This window comes from Carcharodon carcharias, chromosome 3 (assembly GCF_017639515.1).
Source record: "Carcharodon carcharias isolate sCarCar2 chromosome 3, sCarCar2.pri, whole genome shotgun sequence".
Taxonomy (NCBI): Eukaryota; Metazoa; Chordata; class Chondrichthyes; order Lamniformes; family Lamnidae; genus Carcharodon; species Carcharodon carcharias.
This window is the reverse complement of record NC_054469.1, coordinates 155,603,973-155,626,982: the sequence shown is the minus strand read 5'-3', so window position 1 is coordinate 155,626,982 and position 23,010 is coordinate 155,603,973. Positions and strand designations below refer to the sequence as shown.

The 23,010-nt window shown below is 43.5% G+C and overlaps 1 protein-coding gene across 1 annotated transcript in view; it reads right to left on the bottom strand.

Annotated features, from left to right (window-relative positions):
* Positions 1-23,010, bottom strand: part of nek10 (NIMA-related kinase 10) — a 351,428-nt gene that overhangs the window by 65,113 nt on the left and 263,305 nt on the right. Inside the window, exon 28 of the mRNA XM_041183993.1 lies at positions 2,094-2,234. Within this exon, the coding sequence (XP_041039927.1) occupies positions 2,094-2,234 (141 nt within the window). The remainder of the gene's footprint in view (positions 1-2,093; positions 2,235-23,010) is intronic.

Genomic DNA, 23,010 nt, shown 5'->3' with positions numbered 1-23,010 from the left:
TGACACTCCTACGTCATGTTCTGCCTGCCCTTCATACCCATGGCAGATGTGCACTGTGCACACACTGAGGCGCCATTTTGGAGTTTTAGGGCATTTGTAGTGTCAAAAAAGTGGGCAAGTCCCAAATTCCCACTCCAAGTCTCTCCAGTATTTCCTCTGACATTAAGGCCCTGATATTTACTGCAGCGGATTTTTGTAGTCAGAAGGGGGAGAAGTTTTTTCCCCATCAACACCTCAGCCAAGGCAGCATGCTTGGCTCCCTATTGGGTGGGGTACACTCCAGGAGAGGCTGTAGCCAAGGATCAGGTAAGTTTCATAGTTGTTGAGGTCAGAGATTACAGATAGAGATCACGGATGGGGGTTGATGATGGATAGAGCATGTTTGGAGGGTCAGGGTGATCATGGGGGTTCACAGTGGGGAGGGAGTGAGGGTGGGGTCAGGGATCGGGGGTTGGTAACGAGGCGTTTGGTGACCATAGGGGGTTGAGGGGAGGAGACTCAGTGATGCAGGCATTGTCAGGAAGATATTGTGTAGGTAGAGGAATGGGAAGTGTTTGAAAGTTTGCTTGTTCAGCCAGAAGGAAACATTCCTGCTCCTCCTGGCCCCATGAGGAGAGTCATATCCAACCCTTCTCTCCTCCTTTTACCTGCCAAGTTTCCTGAAACCTTCTAAAAGCCTATAAAAATGCAAGTATGCTGCCTCCTTAAAAGTTTTCAATGACAGACCCCCTTCATGAGAACAAATTATCTGGTTGCTTGCCTGTCATCCCACCTCCACTGAAACTGGAACTGAAAGTAGGCAGATTCTATGCAGATTAGGTTCCTCTTTCACATTCTTAATTCATTCCTTCTCACTGAACCAAACACATCCACTTTTGAGGGTTAAAATTACTGCCAAACTATCAGTCATGTAGCTGTTTTGTACACTGCCTCCAGTGTTTCAATGTCTCATTTGATTCTTTGTGACCAGTACTGAAGGTGCAGAGCACTATACAGTTTGATCAAAACTTCCTTTAGCTTGTATTCTCCTGTTTTCTTTATATTTTTCAACTTTCTATTTTGCTCTGCTGATTGCTGCTTTGCATTGGTTGGACATGTGGAGGATTGAGTCTACTGTGGCCTAGCGACATACGTTGCCAATTTTCCTTCCCATGTACAATACTTTACACTCGTTTATGCTGAATTGCATCTGCAATTGTTTTATCCCATTCACAAGCTATGTTTAACTCATTCTGTAATTTCTGAGTTGCCTCCTTAACTTTCACTGCTCCTATTAATTTGATAATGCTGGCAAACGTAACCATTTTGCATTGGGTTTTTGAATCGAATTTATAAATGCAAATTGGAAATAGTACTAGCTTCAACGTTGAGCTCTTAGGCATCCTACTCAATACTTTGCCCACCCCAACATTATTCCACTAACTAGTACCCGCTATTTACCATCCTTAAGGCAATTTTTACCTGTTCCTAAGTTTTGGCTTGAATCTCCACAGCTTTATATTTAACTAGTAACCTTTTATCTAGAAATATATTAAATATTTCCAGTCCTTCCACATTATTTATATGCTTTCTCTAAGTTAGTAATAGAAACTAGAAGGTCATGTAGCACAGTGGATAGCATCCTGCCTCTAAGCCTAGAAGCTCCAGGTTTGAGTCCCACTCCAGGACTTGATGCCCATGGAAGGTACATTCATAACATGGCCAAATAGGTTGATTATCAACCTGCAAATCCTTCCAATATACCTATGACAGGTGGTAAGAGCAGGAGAGTCTCTGGGTCAGCCATGCTTGATGTGAAGTGGTGCCCCTCTAGCAACCTGTTCCAGGAAAAGCTAGCGATGGAAAGAGACATAAGCATGTGCTTTGTCTGCCTCATGGATCTTGAGGCATGGGGAGACAATGAAGAAGAAGTAGAAACTAACAGCAGTAATTGCCTTCAAAAGCTGTATACTGTTTCTTGATAGCTATCTTCAGGTTTATGTCAAGATAATTTTTTTCTGTACCATGTAATAATGTTTAGGACCTACTTTTACATTCTCACTGCATATTTTCCCCTTCTAAAGTTTCCCTTGGTTATAATTTCACATAACTACCATGATCTTTCAATCTTCGAAGCACTATATCTGGTAGGCTATGGCACTGCCACCCTGAGCTTAAGGAATTTCCTGTTCTCTTCGTACAAGCTCTGATTCCAACTGAAGGTAATGGCAGAAGTAAGCCTAGTTGTAGGAGATCTAAACAAGCAAGACAAAGAAAAGACCGAAACATCATCTCACCAAGTGAGTGTTGATAAATGTACATTTGCATTACAATAATGATGGTTTCAAACAATACTTAATTACCTGGTCTAGATTTGATATTTGATTGCCTTGTCTTTCCTTCAGATCTGCAAAATAAAACTGCAGTCAACATTTTTACTGCTATAGAACCTTATACATAAGTTGCTGCTTTATTTGAAAGGGCAAATACGGATCATTGTCACTCTGCTGACTAATACCTAAAGAACTGTAGCATAATCTGAGTGCCAGCATGTCAATGGAGACTGTGGAATAATTTGTGGACATATTTACCTAAAGAGGAAATTTCGCAGGAAGGAAATAATAATTATATTGTCTAGTGCTCAGAATAATTGCATATTAGACAATTCTAAACACACATTTTCCTTGTGTCAGTAACTTATTAAAATTAGGGAAGGGACTCCCCTTTGAGAATTCTGTGCAGCCAACCACTGAACATCAAGTGCAGAAGAGCCTGTCCCACAGGCCCATGCAATCACATTTATTCTTGCGTCAGAAAATTGGGGGATTAATCTAAGATAAAATTCCAGTTAGGTAGTGAGGGTGTGCTGAGTTGAATGAGACATATTACAGTAGTTTGGGTCATTGTTAAAAATCCCATGTCATTATTTAAAAATAGAGAGTTCTCAGAATGGCCTGACCCTCAAGTTTCCATCAATCAATTCCACAAGAAAATAGATTAACCAGGTATCAGTTTTCTTGCCAATTAGGGATCATACACAATTCAGCTCCAACACTTCAAGGTAGCTTCTTGTACTTAAGTACAATGATACCAAAATAACTATTTATACAATTAAGCAAAATTAATCAATAAGGAACTGAAATAATATTAGAAAATTTGGAACATAGACCAAGAGGCCTTAATTGAATGGGAGGCCAGGTGGGTACTTTTCTGGACTGGAGAAGAAAACATTTTACGAACGTAGGAATTAGGAGCAGGAGTAGGCCACTCGGCCCCTCGAGCCTGCTCCACCATTCAATAAGAGCAAGGCTGATCTGATTGTAACCTCAACCACACATTCCTGCCGATTCCTGATAACCTTTCACCGCCTTGTTAATCAAGAATCTAATTAGCTTTGCCTTAAAAATATTCAAAGACTCTGCTTCCACCGCCTTTTGAGGAAGAGAGTTCCAAAGACTTAACTATCTGATAGAAAATAATTCTCCTCATCTCTGTCTTAAATGAGCAACCCCTTATTTCTAAACAATGACCCCTAGTTCTAGATTCTCCCACAAGACGAAACATTCTCTCCACATCCACCCTGTCAAGACCCCTCAGGATCTTAAATCAAGTCGCCTCTTACTCTTCTAAACTCCAGCGGATACAAGCCTAACCTGTTCAACCTTTCCTCATAAGACAACCCACCCATTCCTGGTATTAGTCTAGTAAACCTTCTCTGAACTGCTTCTAACACATTTACATCTTTCCTTAAATAAGGAGACCAATACCATACACAATACTCCACATGTGGTCTCACCAGTGCCCTCTGCAGCCGAATCATAACTTCCCTACTTTTGTAATCAATTCCCCTCACAATAAATGATAACATTCTATTAGTTTTCCTAATTACTTGCTGTAATTCCCCAGACTCACTTTCTATTGGACCAATGCTCACTTTGTCAACTCTTCTTATTTAAATATCTATTGAAACTTTTAGTATCTGTCTTTATATTACTAGCTAGCTTTCTCTCACACTCTAATTTTTCCCTCCTTATTAATCTTTTTGTCATTTTTTGCTGCTCTTTATATTCTTTCCAATCTTCTGACCTGCCACCCGTCTTCACGTAATTATATGTGTTTTCTTTAAGTTTGATACTGTCTTTAACTTTTTTAGTTAACCGCAGATGGCGGGCCCTCCCTGTGAAGTTTTTCTTTCTCATTGGAATGTATCTATTCTGTGTATTCTGAAATATCCATTTAAATCTCTGCTGCTGAACTTCTATTGACCTATCCCTTAATCTCATTTGCCAGCTCACTTCAGCTAGCTCCACTTTCATGCCTTCATAATTGACCTTATTTAAGTTTAAAATATTAATCTTGGATGCACTCATTTCTCCCTTAAAATGAATGTAAAATTCAATCATATTATGATCAATGCTACCTTGGGATGTCTTCACTATGAGGTTGTCAATTAATCCTATCTCGTTGCTCAATACCGGGTCTAGTATAATCTGCTCTCTGACTGGGTCCAGAATGTGCTGTTCTGAGAAATTATCCCAAAAACATTCATTGAACTCCTCATCTACACCACCTTTGCCCATCTGATTCTTCCAGTCTATAAGTAGATTAAAATTGCCCATGATTATTACTGTACCTTTCTGACAAGTGCCCATTGTCTCTTCTTTTATACTCTGCCTTACTGCGTAGTTACAAGTGGGGGGGTCTGTACGCCATTCCCACAAGTGACTTTTTGCCTTTATCATTTCTCAAGTCAACCAAAACTGCTTCTACATCCTGTTTTCCAGAACTTAGTTCATCCTTCTCTAATGTGATAATACCATAATTAATTAACAAAGCCACCCCTCTGCCTTTTCCTAACTTCTTGTCCTTCCTAAATGTCACATACCCTACAATATTCAGGTCCCAATCTATGTCATCTTGTAGCCATGTCTCTGTAATGGCTATCAGATCGTACTTATTTATTTCTATTTGTGCTCAGTCCATCTGTTTTCTTTCTAATGCTATGTGTGTTTAGATACAGAGCCCTTAGTTTTATCCTTTTATTATTTTTGTAGCATCTAGCATTATCTGCTGATTTACTCTTAGATTTGTACTCTCTGTCCCTTCCTGTCAGTCTGTTTATCATTTCCCATATGAGTAACTTTCTCTCTTGCCTTGTCTCTACTCTTTGGTTTACCACACCTTCCCAAACTTGATCCTTTGCCCCCACTAATCAGTTTAAAACTCTCTCTACTTCCCTAGTTATGTGGCTTGAGAGGACACCAGCCCCACTATGGTTCAGATGTAGACCATCTCAACAGTACTGATTGCACTTTCCCCAGTACTGGTGCCAGTGCCCCATGAACCGGAACTCACTTCTCCCACACCAGTCTTTAAGCCATGCAGTCATTTTTCTAATCTTATTTGTCCTATTCCAATTTGCATGTAGCTCAGGTAATAATCCAGAAATTATGACCTTTGAGGTTCTGCTTCTTAATTTGGTGCCTAGCTCCTCATACTGACTATGCAGAGCCTCCTTCCTTGTCCTGCCTGTGTTATTGGTCCCTACATGGACCATGACCACTGGATCCTCCCCCTCCCCATTTTATTTGTATCTCGTTTAAATTTCTTTAAAAAATATACCAGCGCTCGTCCTTTCTAATTCAGGTATTCCAGATTGGCTAAGTAAGTGACAAGCAGGAACAAAGTCCCACATGGAAAAATTGCTAACCAATACAAATTTGTTTTGACAGCTTAATGAAAATAAGGACCTATTGCCAAATACCAGGCTATGAGCCTCTCCGCAATAAGCCACAGAACTCTTAAAGTCTGTGTATAATGGCTTTTAATCCAAATGAGCTTGTTGGTTCTATTATGGGTATATTTCTGCACTACGAAAGTTTCAAATGGGGACTGATTAATAAGTCTGTACAGTAAATACAATCTAGTTTGGCAGACCTCTATTGCCTGCAAGCAGTAAGCAAATGATAATGGGCCATTATTTCCTCGGAGTGGCAATCAGTGTTGGATTGCCAAGCCATGCCCAATTACTTACACTAAATATCTTCCATACCAATTCAGGCCAGGAAAGATCCAGGCAGCACAGTTATCCTCGAGGCCCAGCGTTGCAGTCCAACAGGGTCGAATTGAAGAAGGGCACATTCCCTTTTTTATGACACTAGCTGCCGTAAACCAAGTAAGTTAAAGATCCCTTTAAAATTGCCATGCCAGGGAGAAAGTATGTGTCTAAGGTAAGTGGATAGGATTTGGGGGGGGTGGGGGTGTTTGGAGGTTGAGGGGGGGAATCGGAGGTCGGGGGGGTAGGGGGTTATAGTTCGGGGGGTGGGGAGGTCGAACCATGGGAGCGGGGCCTTGGACCTTGGAGGGGGGTGTCGGTGGGGTTAGAGATGAAGGTATTGGGTCGGGTTGGGGGTGGTGGTGTCGGGCCTGAGAGAATGGGGTTTGGGTTGGCTCGTGCCTGTGGGGGGATCCCATGGGGGGGCTGGCGGGGTAGGGAATATCAGGGGGTGTTGTTAGTTGGGGGAGGGTGGGGGGAATCACCTGGGGGTCCAGAGTGCGGTGGAAGTCCCCTGGAGGGTCAAGGGTTTGACGGGAGTCCCGTGGGGGGTTGGGTGGGGACTCAGTCTGGGTCTTTACACTAATTACCCAGAAATTAGAAGAGGTTTTAAGTATTCTAACATTTTCTGGGTAACTATTTGTGTAACACAGCCAGAACATTCCGAAGTTAGCAACTTAAATCGCATTTTCGGGTGGTTCCCAATGCAGGGCAATTGTTCTGAGGAACTTTGCACATCTGGGCAATTGCCATGCAAACCATTACCTGTGAAGTTCCAAGAGGGATTCCCCTGTGCATCTTTAGGGTACCCCTCAATCTGACGTTGGGGCGCTCAGGAGTTACGGTCCATTGTTGTTTACTCTCAAGCAACATGTATCACTAAAGGCTGCCACAAATACAACGAAAGAAAGGTCACTGTAGAAATCCTGACAGTAGATTCTCGGAAAATCTTCTGTTCAAATATCTTGACTATCACAAGGTTTAAGTACAAAACAAAGTGGTCACAATCCATAGGGCAGAATCCTCTGCCTGTTGGGCGGGCTGGTCTGGACCGGGTGCGGGCAGGCACGGAGCTGATCTCCACCTGCGATAGGCTGCATGCCGCCATTTTATGTGGGCTGGCCAATCAAGGCCCGCCCAGCATGATGCGTGCCCAGTAGCGCTCAGCGCTACCTGTGCGGATGGGGGGAGGAGGGAGAGTCGGGGCCTGCACTCTTTTGTGCATGTGCGCGAAACAGCACAGAAATCTTCCTGAGGCACAGAGCTACCTCAGGGAGATAAAATTCACTTTTAAGATTTGTAAAAAAGGAAAGATAAAAATTATTAAGACATGCCCTCTCCTGTGGCAATGTCACATGAGCTGGGACGTGTTCATGAAGTGTCAAAAATTTTTTTATTAATTTAATAAAACCCTCATGAAACCTCATCCCGCCCGTGGATAAGGTTTCATGCAAAATGCAAAGACCGCTTGGGCTCTTCGCCTGCCCACCAACCTTAAGGTTAGATAGGTAGCCCTGTCAATTTGGTTAATTAGTTTATTAATGGCCTTAACAGGCTTTTGACAGGTCAGTGGGTGCGCAGCTGACTCTGGTGCGTGCCCACTGAACGGAAGACCGGAATTTTGCGCGGCGATGTCAGGATGCACACCCAACGTCACCACGCGTCATTTTACGTGTTGGTGTGCAAGGCCTGCCCCCCGCACGCTGATGAGAAAATTCTGCCCAGAAAGACTGAGAGAAGCAAATCCTTTCCTAGAAATGAAAAATAAATTAACTACATTCTGAGCTGACTACTTCATGCAAGCCAATAGTCAAAATCTGCTGCCTGAATCCTGAGGAAAGATTGTTCCATATGAAAATGGAGCTCAAGGAGGAGAAAGGAAGACAGAATTACCTTAGGCCTGGGAATTAAAATTTCCTTGGGCATAAGGAAGCGATAGGAGAATCTTTACATTTCCTACAGTGAACTCCTAATAAACTCTGGAAACAATTGGGATTAAAAGAAAAGTATACATTAACTTCACAGCAATGCGACAAACACATGCGTGCACGTATCCACAGTCCAAATCCAAGTCAAAAGTCCAAGATTTCAGATGCTTCAGGAGAATCAAATATTACATTACTGCAGCAAAAAGTTTTGTCCAGTTCCTGTCTCTCAAGCAAAAAAGTTGGAACAATCATTCTGCACTTTGAGCACCCACTCCATATGCATGGTTGAACGCTCTTCATGTTGGACAAAGATAGAAACAATGGCTTGATTATGAACTATCTATTTTGATACTTTCTTTCTCACTTATAAAAGCTGCAGCTGAACAAATAACCAGGTCAGCCTACAGAGAAGCATTTCACCTGAAATGTAGACCCAGTCTCCATTTGTTGAATCCTAAAAGTTGTTCACTTCTCAGCCAACTAACAACTGAAGAAATAGAAGGAAATGGAGTCTCAAATGTAGATCCACCAACACAGTGCAATGATATAGTCAACTGATGCTGTAATCAGATAACCCTCTGAGAAATGTAAACCTTTTCATCATGATGGATGAGATCATAACCTGGCCTCATAATACTTGAACGAAGGATGCAGCGAGGGTTGAGGTATTACTATATTAGCAGAGATAAAGGAAATCTTAAGATCCAGAATCCACAAAGCACATCAGGATATCTAATAAACATACAAATGCCTACATGAGGCAGGGGGTCCCAATATGAACTGGGGGAACAGATCAATAATATCACTTCTAGGCTCATTGACCCTTAGATGGAATTTCCTTTCTCATATAAGTAACCCTAATTAATATTGGTTTGCAAGAACTGAGAACTTTAGGGAATGAAGCTGGAGATTCTTTATTATTGCAGTGTTAATCTCCCCCACTTGTAAAACAAACTGGTAGGTACTGAAATCTCTCTAGGCACTCCAAACACAATTAGCATCAATAATTTAGCACATGATTTGTGGCTCAGATTTCAAACAATAGGACCCATAGTGAAGAAATCTAATGCTGCTGGATCAGCTTGTATCAGCGCGCCCGCCAAACAGTCAAAGGCCTATTAAGGCCTGTTAAAAACCAATTAAGGCAATCAGCTGAGCTGCCCATTCAATCTTAAGGTTTTTCACGGGCCCTCATCCATGGGCGGGATGAGGTTTCATGAATGATTTAAAATTTTCAGAAAAATTTTTATTAAAATTAATGTACGTGTCCCTGCTCATGGGCTGGATTTTACCATCGGCAAGCAGGGGCCTGGCCTGCTCGACGACGCATAAAATGACCCGCAGTGTCGGGCGGAACCCCCGACGTCACCGCGCCCCATTTAAATTTTCAGGAAGCAAAATCAGCTGCAGGCCCGCCGACCTGTCAATGGCCAATTGAGGCCATTGACAGAGCAATTAAAGTAATTAGTGGACCTGCCCATCCAACCTTAAGATTGGCGGGCATGCCAGGAGCCCTGGCGCAAGCTAGAAAAAACATGAAACCTCATCCACAGGCGAGTTGAGATATCATGTAGGGTTTAAAAGATTTTAATAAAGTTTTTTTGGAAATTATGAACATGTCCCAACTCATGTGACAGTGTCACACGAGGGGACATGTAAGGGATTTTTTTTTTCTATTTTTAATATTTTCGAAAGTAGAGGCGAGCTCACTGAGGCAGCACTTAGCCTCAGGGAGATGAGTGCATTCTTTCATGTGCATGCATGAAAGAGCACAGTCTTGATTTTAGGGGATCCCCCCCTCCCGCCTGCACAGAGAGCGCATAGCGCTTCCCTGAGGACATCACACTGGGCGGGCCTTAATTGGCCCTCCCACGTAAAATGGCGCCATGCGTCCGAATGGGGGCACCCGCCCATCAACTCCCCCCTGACGGTGGGAAAATTCAGCCCCATGTGACAGTTTCACATGAGGGGACATGTCATAAAAAATTTCTCGCCACTTTATTACACTTTTTAGACTTAAAACTAATCTCCCTGTGGCACCTCTGTGCCTCAGGGAGATTTCTGCACTCTTTTGCACGCAAGCGCGAAAGACCACACTCCCTACTCAGGCAACCCCCGCCCGCACAGGGAGCACACAGCGTTTCCAGGTGCGCATCACGCTGGGTGGGCCTTAATTGGCCCGCCCATTTAAAATGGCAGTGAAGAGCCAATCAGGGGGCACCACCTGCCAGACAGGCAGAAAATTCTGCCATTAAAAATCTGGTAATTTTCTTGTCCACTTTCTAACAAGTATCTAGAATAACCTCTACCTTGTGTGCCCTTGTTATGGGGTTTAAAAACTCCTATCTCCCAATGAACAAGGTAACATGTTAATCTGTACCTCAGGCTTGTAAACTTTGCTAAGATTTCACACCACATGCAGGACTTTATGCGCATTGGGCAGCCGACTGGAACATCACAGTGCACTGCCCAGAATACTTTGTCTATTGAAATAAATGGATAAATTACTCGCTCCACATAAGGTGTCAGAAAATTTAGCTGCAAAGTATAGCCTTTTGGGACATTAGCCCAGCTCTCAAAATAGTTGATAGGCTTCGTAGCCTTCACTCATCATTCCCTCATCTACACCCCGTTATATCTCCATACCCTGATACATCCTCAATACACCCCATTCCATCCATGTCCTGTTCACACACATCATGCCTGCTCCTCACACCCATGCCTCCTCCATATACCCCATGGTCCTTCCAACTCCCCCATACATCCTCCATATCCACTCTTCCAGTACCCACTAGACATAGATCCAATAAGCCCTATAATAACACTGGGAAATCTTCAAAATTCTCATAAAACTATCAAAATAAACAAACATCCATTCAAAAACAATGTCAAAGAAACATAATTCTCTTAGTAACTCATAAATCTGTCAATCAAACACAGCCATTCAGACTCCCATTGATAAAAAGCTTCAATCTGCTTAACATCTCTTAGTCTTGTTGAAATAAACACACAGGCATTGTTCAAAGAAAGATAAAGGTCTTGACTTTACTCTCCCCGGGTGGTGGGTTTGAAGGCAGGGTAGGGTAAGTAAAATCCAGTGGCTGGCCTTCCTGCTACCTTCCTTGATCTATCTGAAATTTTATGGGTGGAGCAGGGGGGTGCATCAGGCAATCCACCTACCCACCCTTGGATCTATTAATGCCACTAAGTTGCCAACAGATGGGGAATTAAAGGCCATGTGGGAAGCCAGCAGCTTTAGCTGCAAGGGGTGATGTCAGATAAGGGAGGAGAATGTCCTTTATGGGTTCCTGGGCCTACATGCTTCCCCCACTCCCAAGGTCATCCCATCTTACCCCTTTCCCTGGCTCTTGAACATGGCCCCTCAGCAAGACCCCCCGACCCTGGACTTAGCTGGGCTCCTGGGTGTGGTGAGACTGCCTGTAGTCCCAGCAGTGGCTACTGCTCCCAGCTGCGCTGCCAGGGCAACAGAGGTCTCAAAGGTTGGACTTACTCGCAAGAAAGGGGTGGAAGTCTTGCCTTAAAGCAATTAATGCTGCTCCCAGCATTAAGTTGATGCAGGGCAGCTCATGGTATCATGGTGAGCTATTGGCTTTTTAGTTGAGGGGACAGGGCCCGTGGAACCCAGTAAAATCTAGTCCAAATTTATTACAAGCTCATAAAACTACCAATCAAACAAAGCTTTAAAAGTCCCTTTCACAGCTGTGTCAACAAAGGCTCTAAAACTGAATACATTGAAACCTTTGAAGCATCTTGAACAGATGGCTGGTCTGTCAAGCAAAGATGTCAGTCATCTGGTGAGACGGATGGCCATCTCAAAACTCAAGAGATCTCTGGTTTTTTAATCAATCTGAAGCTGAATTCTTTGTATCCAGATGACACATTAAAGTCAGATTCTCAATAATGTTGAATACAGAAGTACTGTATTGTAAACACTTACTGTTAGGAACTAGAGATAGCTTAAGTAAGTTTATTTGTATTTGTGGGTGTTAGAAATGAGTTTTAGCTTTAAGTTAAATTTGTGTTTCTGTATTGGTGTTAAGAAAGGGGGAATGTGAGCTTTAGTTTCATTTCAAAAGTTGGCTGCAAGTCTGTGGGTTTTTGTATACCTGCAATCTAATGAGGTTTTATGATACTTGAAGAAATTCGGTTGTTGCCTAGCAACAGGGGGCCTATTGACTTAAGGAGAAACAGACAGCAGTTTTTTAGTTTAGTTGAAACCAGGAGCCAGGAGAAGCTGGATACTGCAGAGGGAATTGCAGAAGAGCAGATTTCCCAAAAGAACCAAAAGGTCTCAAAGCCACAGAGTGGGACAGAAAGGGGGATCCCAAGAAGACCTCCTAGTCAAAGGAAAAGAACAGAAATCTGGAAAAGGTCCTGTTAATGAAGTTAAGGGTGAGGAACAGATGAAGGCTCCAAGCTTAAAGGGAGAAAACTGCAGCATGCAGACTTAAAGCAAAATAGGCTTGCAAGAAGCCAGAGGTTTCGAGGACATAGCCAAAGGTCGGTGACCCTTTACTATGGGCAAGTGAAGCAGTGGTGTTATGTTGGCATGATTGAATATCTGAGAGAGAGTGTGTGGAAGGCAAAGCCTGAATGCACATGGTGATCCAGGGAGAGGAACATTGGAAGAAGAGTTTGAAACTATGGAGGTGGATTCTTGTGTTGTGCAACTGACCACAGCACCTACTGGTTTACATGGACTGTGTGCTTACTGTGAACGTGAGAGTATAAGATAGCTTTTGTAACTTGTGTTATCCTTACGAATCTGTACATATCTGGAAAGGTTAGTTGTAGGTGAAGGACTATTGTAATACAGTTCATCTTTTCTTGTCCAATAAATGTTTTATTCTTTTGTTAAAAGTTCATCAGCTGACTCCTGTGACTCTGTTCAGTAGCCACCCTCCACATTTCTAAACAAAAAATGAAAGTTAGGATCTATCAAGCTGGGTTCCACCCTGGGATCTTGCTTGTCCAGTAGTAATATCAGCTAGGATTATAACATTACACATTGCTGGTCAATTTAATAGTTATTTATCTTTTAAGACAAAGCCCTGTTATCAATCCCATTATAACAAACTTAAATTATCATACACCATCTAAATATGCCATGTGAGGTTGGCAATACCTTTTAAATCAACTCCAGACTAGACACCCCCATGGTTCATGACTGTTCTAAGGAGCTATGAACCATGTCTCCTGCAAAAGCTCGCTTGACTTGATCAAAATTGCGGGGTTCTGAAAGGCACGCCTTTGCAATAGAGTAAGCAAGGGTGGGATTGCTGAGTACGGGCTCCCTCCCAGCAGCCTTATCCTGGGTCACAATAAATCTCTCAAGATAGGAATGGGAATTGGAATCCCAGAATAACCCCTCCCCTTCCCCACCCCACCTCCCCATTTCCATGCAAACATGGATGGGGGTATGAAAATCCGGCCCAGAATAATGAGCGCATCCTACAATGAAAACTGAAATGAGTTACTGACATCTAGTGCCCCTAAGGTATTAATGTTAGGAAATATATCAGATGAATTCCTACAATTGACCTGTTATTTACATAAAGTTATCCAAATATTGGTGGTCATGTGTAATGTCCTCATTTTTGTAGAAATCCTAAAAATGGTGCTAGAATGGCAGTGCTGCAACCTGGGCAGCAAATCGTAGGAAGATCTAGCTCCAAATTTTTGTTCCCTGAAATTAATGGGTTAAGAGTTATCTATAGATTTAAGTGGTGATCTTTAAATCTACAACAATAACAAACTTGCATTTATATGGGCCTTTAATGAAGAAAAATGTTCCAATGCACTTCACTGAAGACAAAAAAGGGCAGCAAGCCAAAGAAGCAGATATTAAAAGGAGAGACTAAAAGCTTGGCAAAAGAAATGAATTATATGGAGGATCTTAATGGAAGACTAGGATATAGGAGCATAGATAGCTGAAGGTACGGCTGACGATAGTATAGGCGAAAGGAGTGGAAGCTGCACAAGAGACCACAATGGGGGAACACAAAGTTCTCAATGATTTGAAGGACTGGAGAAGATTACAGAGACATAGAGAGGTGAGGCCATGATACGATTTAAACGGGAAGCTAAGAATTTTAAATGAGGCATTGTAGGGTTGTGAGGAAGCAGAAGATCCTATAATTTTTGGTTAATGGCCAAGTTTATATTTTTATTGCATTTTTTGTTTTGTAAAATGTGAAAAATTATGGTGGCCCTGCTGGAAGTCTTCATTGTGTGCAACATCATTTTACTAGGCATTTCAGGAATGTAGTTGATCATGACAAATTCACAAATCACCTTACAAGGCCAAAGACTGACTTCCTAATATCACAGTCCTCCAGTTGAGCACCAATATCATCTTAATATTGAAATGAAAATTTGAGGAAGCTTATACAATACAAAAACAGTAACAATGTGCAGAATACTTACTCAGTCTGATATTGAATCTCAGTGCCAATGGAACTGACACTTCTTGGTAAAGTCACTGCAGGAGGGAAAAAGAACAATTTCACTTTTTCAGAATATCATTATCCATTGTTTTATACAATTAACTTATTTTATCCTGGAGTTGTTTTAAAATCTGCAGAGAAGAATTTCTTTCGTTGTTATATGTACACAAAGATTATAAATACATTCTTATGAACCTGCATGATTTCATAAAAGCTCAATGCTCTTCAACATAAAAAGAAACAATCCAAAAATAACTTCCTGAATGATTTGAGTTTTCATATACATTTTATAGTGACCTCTGAAAGCTTAGGGATGCTATGTCAATATAGCTACAAGCTGCATTTGTCCAGTTTCATTTGTGAAAGAATGACATGCTTAATTGATGTGGCATATTTGCATCTTCACTGATCTTGAACTCTGTTTCCAGATGTACCGTCACACCTCCTGTGGCACTGCTCATGATAAGCCAGAAGAAAGTCTAGGAATATTATCAAAATAACTGTGACATGAAATGTAAGTATGATACTTACAAGAAGTGTATGCTATGTGCAAGACCTTTATTATATTACTAGCAGATCTGCAGTGGCAAAGTCAATTGCAATCAGAGGTTTTAAATGAGCAGGTTATTTTGCTTAGTGGTAATAACTAGGGGATAATGTATTAGCTTTGAGGAGCTACTAGAATCTGAAAGCACCATGAAGGAAACCTGAGGCTGGTTTTTCATCATAGAAGCAGGAAACAGGAGTCAGATCTGTTTCTGTGCCAAAAACCTGGTTCTGGTGGGAACTGACTGAAGTTCAGATTATTATGAGGTCAGTTCTTATTGATATGGAGATAGGTTTCCTGACCAATTAGAGCTAGTGGGGACGGGAATGGAGGTGGGTCAGATGAAGTGAGGGACTCATTCATATACACATGGCAGCCATCACTGAAGCTGCAAGTTACCTTGAGGGAAAAAGTTTGTGCAAAAATCTTCCATAGCACCACAGGAAAACCAGTGGCCTGGCATCCTTGAAGGAGAGGAGGGGCGTCCTCTTTCTGGAGGATGGCAGATGGAGGCCACCTTGTCATGTATCAGGGGCACCTCTCGCTTCAGTTTAATCTTTGTCTCCAATTCCCCCTCATTTCTTACCTCCTTCACCAGTTCATCCCCTGATGACTGGCCCCTTCCAAAGCCTCCCCATTCTCAGATCCACAATTTTCTGTAGGGTCATGTTTTAGAAAGCACAGCAGACCACCATAATGAGCGAGGTCCTAGCAAGAGAGTACAGCAGGGCACCACCCAGCCATTCCAGGCACTCGGCCCAGTGCCTTCTGAGCCTGCAATGCACCATCAGTTGTGAATCTGATCTGTTGTCCAGCTTTGGTGAAGAAGGAATTTGCCACCTGGGTGATGCACTGGTGTGTAGCTACCTGTTAGATGCTGCAAAGGTCTGCACTGATGAGGGCGCTGCTGAAGGGAACCATCTGCCTAGAGAGTTGTAGACTCTTTGGGCTCTGGTTTTCAGTCATTTACAGGTATCCTCCTCTCTATGCTCAGGTAGTGTCTCTTTCTCTTTTGTGCTCCTCGTCCCTCTTGTCTAGCCTCCTGATGCCCAATGCCCTGCAATTCCTGTGCAGGCGGCTGCTCTTCATCTCCAATGGCCTTGATTTCTGAGAGTGCAACACTCATTTCCATCTGCAGTCCTTCTGGTGATCAGGTGGAGTCTAAACAGCCTTGCTCACCACTTTGATGCCCTTGTGATGTCAGAAGGGTGACAACGGCCAGAAATGGCAAAGTTCTTAATGCTGATTCCTCCCCTGGGCTGTGATGGGCTGCTGCAACTTTTAACTCAAATGTGATAAGCCCTTTCACCTACGATAAGCCATTACACTTACCTTTAGAAACTTTTCTGGTCTCCATGACTAGAACTGGGAGCAAAGTCTTAGGGTGGAGGGGCTGGAGTGATGAATGTGTTTGGAGTCATTGGGGGAATCTTCTGGCCCCAGCAATGGTGGGACTCATGGTGGGCGGGAGAACAAATCTGGTGTGATGGCAAAAGTCAGTTTTCTGCTGGCAGGAAAATAAATTGGAACTTTCCCCTCCTGGCTTTTATGGTAGGTCGAGTTTCCCATTGCCCCATGTCAGGAACCACATTTGCAACCCTTTGCATCTCATGGATACTTATTAAAAATCCAGCTCGCAGGAATCACATTCGCATTCAAAATCTAATTGCCCTGCCAGTGGATAATTAGATCAGTTTGATTCACAATTAGGATTCGGAGCTCGAGCAGCAGCTAGTGTCACTGTGGCACATCCACGAGGCTGAGAGCTGCGTGAACATTCAGAGAGGCAGTTACACTGTAGGCTAGGAGTATGAAGGCAGAAAGGGAATGGGTGACTGCCAGGCAGTCCAAGAGAACCAGGGAGGTAGTGCAGGAGTCCTCTGAGGCCCTGCTCACTAACCGGTTTTCTATTTTGGATACTGGTGAGGGAGTTGGTTCCTTGGAGGAATGCAGTCGGAGCCACATTCGTGGCACCACGAGTAACTCTGCTGTACAGGAGCGGAGGAAGAGGGGAAGAGCAGTAATGATTGGGGATTCGTTATTAGAGGAACAGACAGGCATTTCTGTGGCTGTAGATGTGACTCCAGGATGGTACATTGCCTCCCAGTTGCCAGGGTCAAGAGTGTCAAGAAGTGGCTGCAGGATACTGTTCTGGTGGCGGGGGGAATGGTGTGCGGGTGGACAGCCACTGGCCATGGTCCATGACAGTACAAATGACTTATTAGGAAGGGGGATGAGGTCCTGATTTCAAGGAGCCAGAAAGGAGATTGAAAAGCAGTACCTCTAATGCAGTAATCTCAGAATTACTTCCAGTCCCACATGCTAGTGAACATAGAAATAGGAGAATTGAGCGAATTAACATCTGGCTGGAGTACTTGGTTTAGGAGGAAGGGCATCAGATTTCTGAGGGATTGAGACTGGTTCTGGGACAGCTGGGACTGGTACAAGATGGACGGACTGCATCTTAGCAGGACCAGGACTAACAACCTTACAGGAAGATTCGCTAGTGCTGCTGGGAAGGGTTTAAACTAGATTTGCAGCAGATAGGAACTTGAGAGGGAGCTCAGATTTGAGGGAATCAAAACTGGTAAAAGAAAGTAGAAAAGTAGAATGCAAAAACAGAAGACAGATGAAGCATAGAAAAGCATCAAATAGGATCAGGATAGATATTAAAAAAGCAGAATTAAAGGCGCTCTATCTGAATGCATGCTGTATTCACAAAAAGGTTGATGATTTGAATGCAAAAATTGAGGTAAATGGGTACGATTTAATTGCCATTACAGAGACTTGGCTACAGGTGGACAAGGACTGGGAACTGAATATCCAAGAATATTTAGCATTTAGGAGGGCTAGGCAGAAAGGAAAAGGAAGTGGGGTAGCACTCTTAATAAGGGGCAAGGTCAATACATTAGTAAAAGATGATCTTAGATTGAAGGGTCAAGGTGTAGAATCAGTTTGGGTGGAGCTAAGAAACAGCAAGGGGCAACAAACATTGGTTGGAGTTGTATATAAGCAACCAAGCTGTAGTACTAATGTTGGGGATGGTATAAATCAGGAAATTAGAGATACATGTAACGTGGGTAATACAGTAATAATGGGCAACTTCAATTTCCACATAGACTGGGTTAACCAAATCAGCACAAATGCTGTGGAGGAGGAATTCCTGGAATATGTATGAGATGGGTTTCTGGAGCAGTATGTTGAGGGGCCAACTAGGGAATCAGGCTATTTTGGATTTAGTGTTGTGTAATGAGAAAGGGCTAATTAATAACCTTGCTGTAAAGGAACCTTTGGGAAATAGTGACCATAATGTGAGAGCATTTTGCATTAAGTTTGAGTGCGCTATAGTTCATTCTGAAACTAGGGTCTTAAATTTGAAGAAAGGACATTATGAAGATATGAAGGGCAAGTTGGCTATGGTGGATTGGGAAAATAAAAGATTTGATGGTAGACAGATAATGGCTAGTATTTAAAGGAATAGTGCATGGTCTACAATAGTTTTACATTCTTCTAAGACACAAACACCCAAAGGAAAAGGTAAATCAACCGTGGTTAATGAAAAAATTAAAGATTGCATTCGATCAAAGGAAGTGGCTTATAAGGATGCCAGAAAAAGTGGCAAGCCTGAGGATTGGGACTAATTTAGACCAAGCAAAGGAGGACCAAGAAACTGATTAAGAAAGGGAAAAGAGGATATGAATGCAAATTGGGAGGAATATAAAGGCAGACTGTAAAAGTTCCTTTAGGTATATGAAAAGGAAAGGTTGGCTGGGACAAATGTGTGCCCATTAAAGGTGGGGACAGAAGTTATATTGGAGAACAGGGAAATAGCGGAGAAACCAAAATTACTTTGCATCTATCTTCAAGGAAGAAGATACAAAAATCTCCCAGAAATACTAGGTGACCAACGAACTAGTGAAACTGAGGAACTAAAAGAAATTAGTATTAGTAAAGAGGTAGTACTTGAAAAGTTAATTGGATTGAAGATTGATAAATTCCCTGGGCCAGATGAGCTTCATCCCAGAGTGTTGAAGGAGGTGGCTAGAGAGAGAGTAGATGCAAGAGAGGTTATCTTTCAAAATTCTATAGATTCTGGAAAGGATCCTGCAGACTGGGAAGTAGCAAACGTAACTGAGAATGGAGAACTACAGACCTGTTAGTTTGACATCAGTAGTATGGAAAATGTTAGAATCTATTATAAAGAATGTCATAACTGGGAAATTAGCAAAGAATGGTAAAATTGGGCAGAGTCACATGGACTTATGAAAGGAAAATTATGGTTGACAAACTTGTTGGAGCTTTTTGAGGATATTATTGTAACATTGATAAAGGAGAACCGGTGGATATGGTGTATTTGGATTTTCAGAAGGCTTTTGATAAGGTCCCACAGAGGAGATTAGTAAATAAAATTAGAGAAGATGGTGCTGTGAAGGAGGTTTTATTGTTAAAAGGTGGAGTTCAAAGAGGCTGGTGAAACAATGAGAATTTACATTCAATTTCTTTACTCAGAGGGTGATGTATCTTTGGAATTCTCTACCCTAGAGGGCTGTGAAGCTCAATCATTGAGCATGTTCAAGACAGCAATCGATAGATTTCTGGAGACCAATGACATCAAGACAGTGCAAGAAAGTGGCATTGAGGTAGTTGATCAGCCATGATCTAATTGAACGGTTGAGCAGGCACGACAGGCTGCATGACCTACTCCTGTTCATATGTTCCCATAAGTGGTGTGCACCTAGTGACTTGCACTTCACTCATGATTTACAGGTTTGTACACGTAGCATTTGCCTAACTTTCACTGTGCTGCTCCCGCGGCTACTCCGACTCAGTGCCAAAGTTTCTCAGCATCAGGTAAGACCAGCAGGAAGGGAAGGGGTGGAAGGCAGATGCATGACTTCAGGGTTGACTGGGCAGAGGCAAGGAAAGGGGTAGAAGGCAGATGTTTGAATGGGGGGTAGGAATAACTGGACAGAGGCAAGGGATGGGGTGGAAGGTAGTCACATGACAGGGGGACAGGGGTGTTGACTGGCGGGTGGGAGGGATTGGGAGGATAGAGACATGACTGGTGGGGTGGGGGGTTTAAAGGAAGAAGGGGAAGAAGTGTGAGTCAGACCTGGGACAATGCAGACCACAGTGTCAGGGCCCGAATTTAAAGGCAGTCCTGGGGCAGTGTGGACCATATTGTTGGGGACAGAACTTAAAGGCAATCCTGGGACAGTGTGGACCATGCTACAAGTGCTATGCCTGGCACACATGTCTTGGTCCCGCTCCAGGGAGGGTGAAGGCCTTTCTGTGCACTGTTGGTCATGCACAGCATTTTATGCAGGATCCAGGGGGTTGGTGGCTTGGTACTGGGCAGCAGATGGCGCTGTCATGGTCAGGGGGGCATCTGGGGAGCTGATAAGTAAGGGGTGAGGGGAGGGGGCGGGTAGGCGATTGTCTCATGGGGTGTGTGGTTCCCAGTAGGTCAGTATACATAGAGCCTTAAGATGAATGGGGGGGGGTGGGTGCGTGGTTGACATGGGGCACGAGGGCATTGACAGAAAACTGTTCAGGGAGAGAACAGGGATATCGACTACAATGACAATAGGCTCCAGAGATAAAGGGGAAGGCAGGACAGTGGTCAGTGGAGTGGAAATTTGCACATGATGAACATCAAGGAGTATAGGAGGGATTGGATGGTAACAGGAGGGCTTTGGAAATTAGTCGAAATAGAATCAGAGCAGCACCATTTCACCAGCTGATGGAATGAGGCTGTGGGAAAATAACCTTGCAGTCATTAAATTAGTGCAAGTCTGGGCTCTAGTCTACTTAAAAGGGGGCAGCTTGACAGTGCCCTGATTGAGGCTGATAGGGCCAGGCTGTACTCATCCAGATCCAACCCCCTGTGTGAATGTGTTATCATGCCTGGGGTGGTGGGACTGGTGGGGGGTGGGGGTGGTGGTGTGGTACTGGGGAGGAAGCTCAGCTACCTGTCTTTCAGGATGTGTTTCATTTGCAAGGGAGGACCCGGGGAAGGAACGTATGGAATGAGAGCGGCCCAAGGGCTTCACATTGGCTCCCTTGCTTGGCGATGGAAGGTGATCATTGTGTAAGATAACATCATGTCTCATCTATTTTTCCACAGGCACAAGGAGGAGTGCTGAATGCAGGCTGCAGGCAAGGCTGCCTTCTTCATGGCTTTTATGTAACTGAGGAGGAGAAGGGCGGTCGCCATCAGGCAGGGCAAATGGAAGAACCTCGCTCTGAGGAGCGTGGGCCAACAGGGCCCAATGAAAACCCAGAAGCGGAGGAGGAGAGAAAAATTCCACAGAGGTGTTTGGCACAACCCATGGGAGTACCAAACACCCCTTTCAAACTTGGAAATGAGCAAGAGACAGTGCTGCAGGTGTGTTCGCTTGTCAAGGGATGTGGTGATGCATATCTGTCACATTCTTCAGGAGGACCTGATGCCGCAGAGACAAGGAGGTGATCCACTGCCAGTGGCACTAAAGGTGACTGCTGCACTCAACTTTTTTGCATGGGGCTCGTTCCAGGGCTCCACTGGGGACCTCTGCAAAATATCGCAATTCTCCACTTATAAATGCACAAGGGAGGTCAACCGATGCCCTTTTCAATAAGGCACACAATTATGTCCAGTTCCCCCTGGATGAAGCCAGCCAAACTGGTATTTGCAGAGATCTCTGGTTTTCCACAAATACATGGTGCCATGCACACGTGACCTTAAGTGCTCCCTGGCAGCAGCCAGTAAAATTTATCAATAGAAAAGACTTCCACTCTCTCAATGTACAGCTGATCTGTGATCACTGAAAGCAGATTATGCAGGTTTGTATGAGGTACCCTGAGAGCTCATAGGACTCTTACATCTCGAGTCACTCGCAGGTGCCACAGATCTTCGAAGGCCCTCCAGCACATTCAGGGTTGACTTATTGGTGATAAAGACTACCCACAAAGGACGTGGCTAATGACGCCCGTTTGGCAGACACAGAATACTTCAGAGGATGGGGACAATGTGGCTCATTCTGCAACACGCTCCTTAATTGAGCAGACCATTGGTATACTGAAGATGCATTTCATATGTCTGGACTGATCCAGGCGGTATTCTCCAGTACTTCCCCAGAGGGTTTCCTGCATCATTGTGGATTTCTGTGCCCTACACAACCTGGCACTCTAAATAGAGGACGAGTTGTCACATGAAGGGTTGGAGGAGTTGCACGTTTCCTCCGGTGAGGAGGACGCCAAGTGGGATGACATCAAAGAGGGTGAGGACAATGAAGGCCCAGAGGAAGAGGCCATAGCATGGACCAGATGTGTCCTTGAGACCCTTATAGTGACAAGGTACAGGGCAATGAAGAAGACTAGCTCATAAAGTGCATTTCACCTGTCCATTCGATGCAGGATAGATATTAACACCTTCTTTGTGACCCTCAACATCTCAATGAAGGACATCAATCTCAGAATGAGTAGTCATAATTTTGTGTAAGAATGGCCTCATCCTTGAATGGCTAGGCAGCCTATGGAGCATGTGGCCATTCTGTAATAGGGTAAAAACTTCACCAGCACTCAACCTGCAGAGGTAGACATGGTGCAGACCTTTCAAGCATAGCACCAACATTTCATTACCTATGATTGCCTTCAAGATGCAGGAACAGCACTGCAAACATCAATGCCCTCATGGCAGCATGCCTGGAGCATTGCATGACACCTCAAGGAAGACAATCATCAGTCACTGGTTATTGCTTGACTGTCTGAGGACTGATCTAAATCCAGAGAGCAGCATCTCTCCAAAGACCTTCTCTCATGCATGAATAATGTTCAAGCTGGAGGTGATGGTGTTGTGGTATTGTTGCTGGACTAGTAATCCAGAGACCTAGGCTAATGCTATGGGGACCAGAGTTCAAATCCTGCCATGGCAGATGGTGGGATTTAAATTCAATAAAAATCTTGCTTCATTTGGACATGAACTGCTTCAGTGTCTGAGTCAGAAATGGTGCTGAACATTGTGAAATCATCAGCAAACATCCCCACTTATGA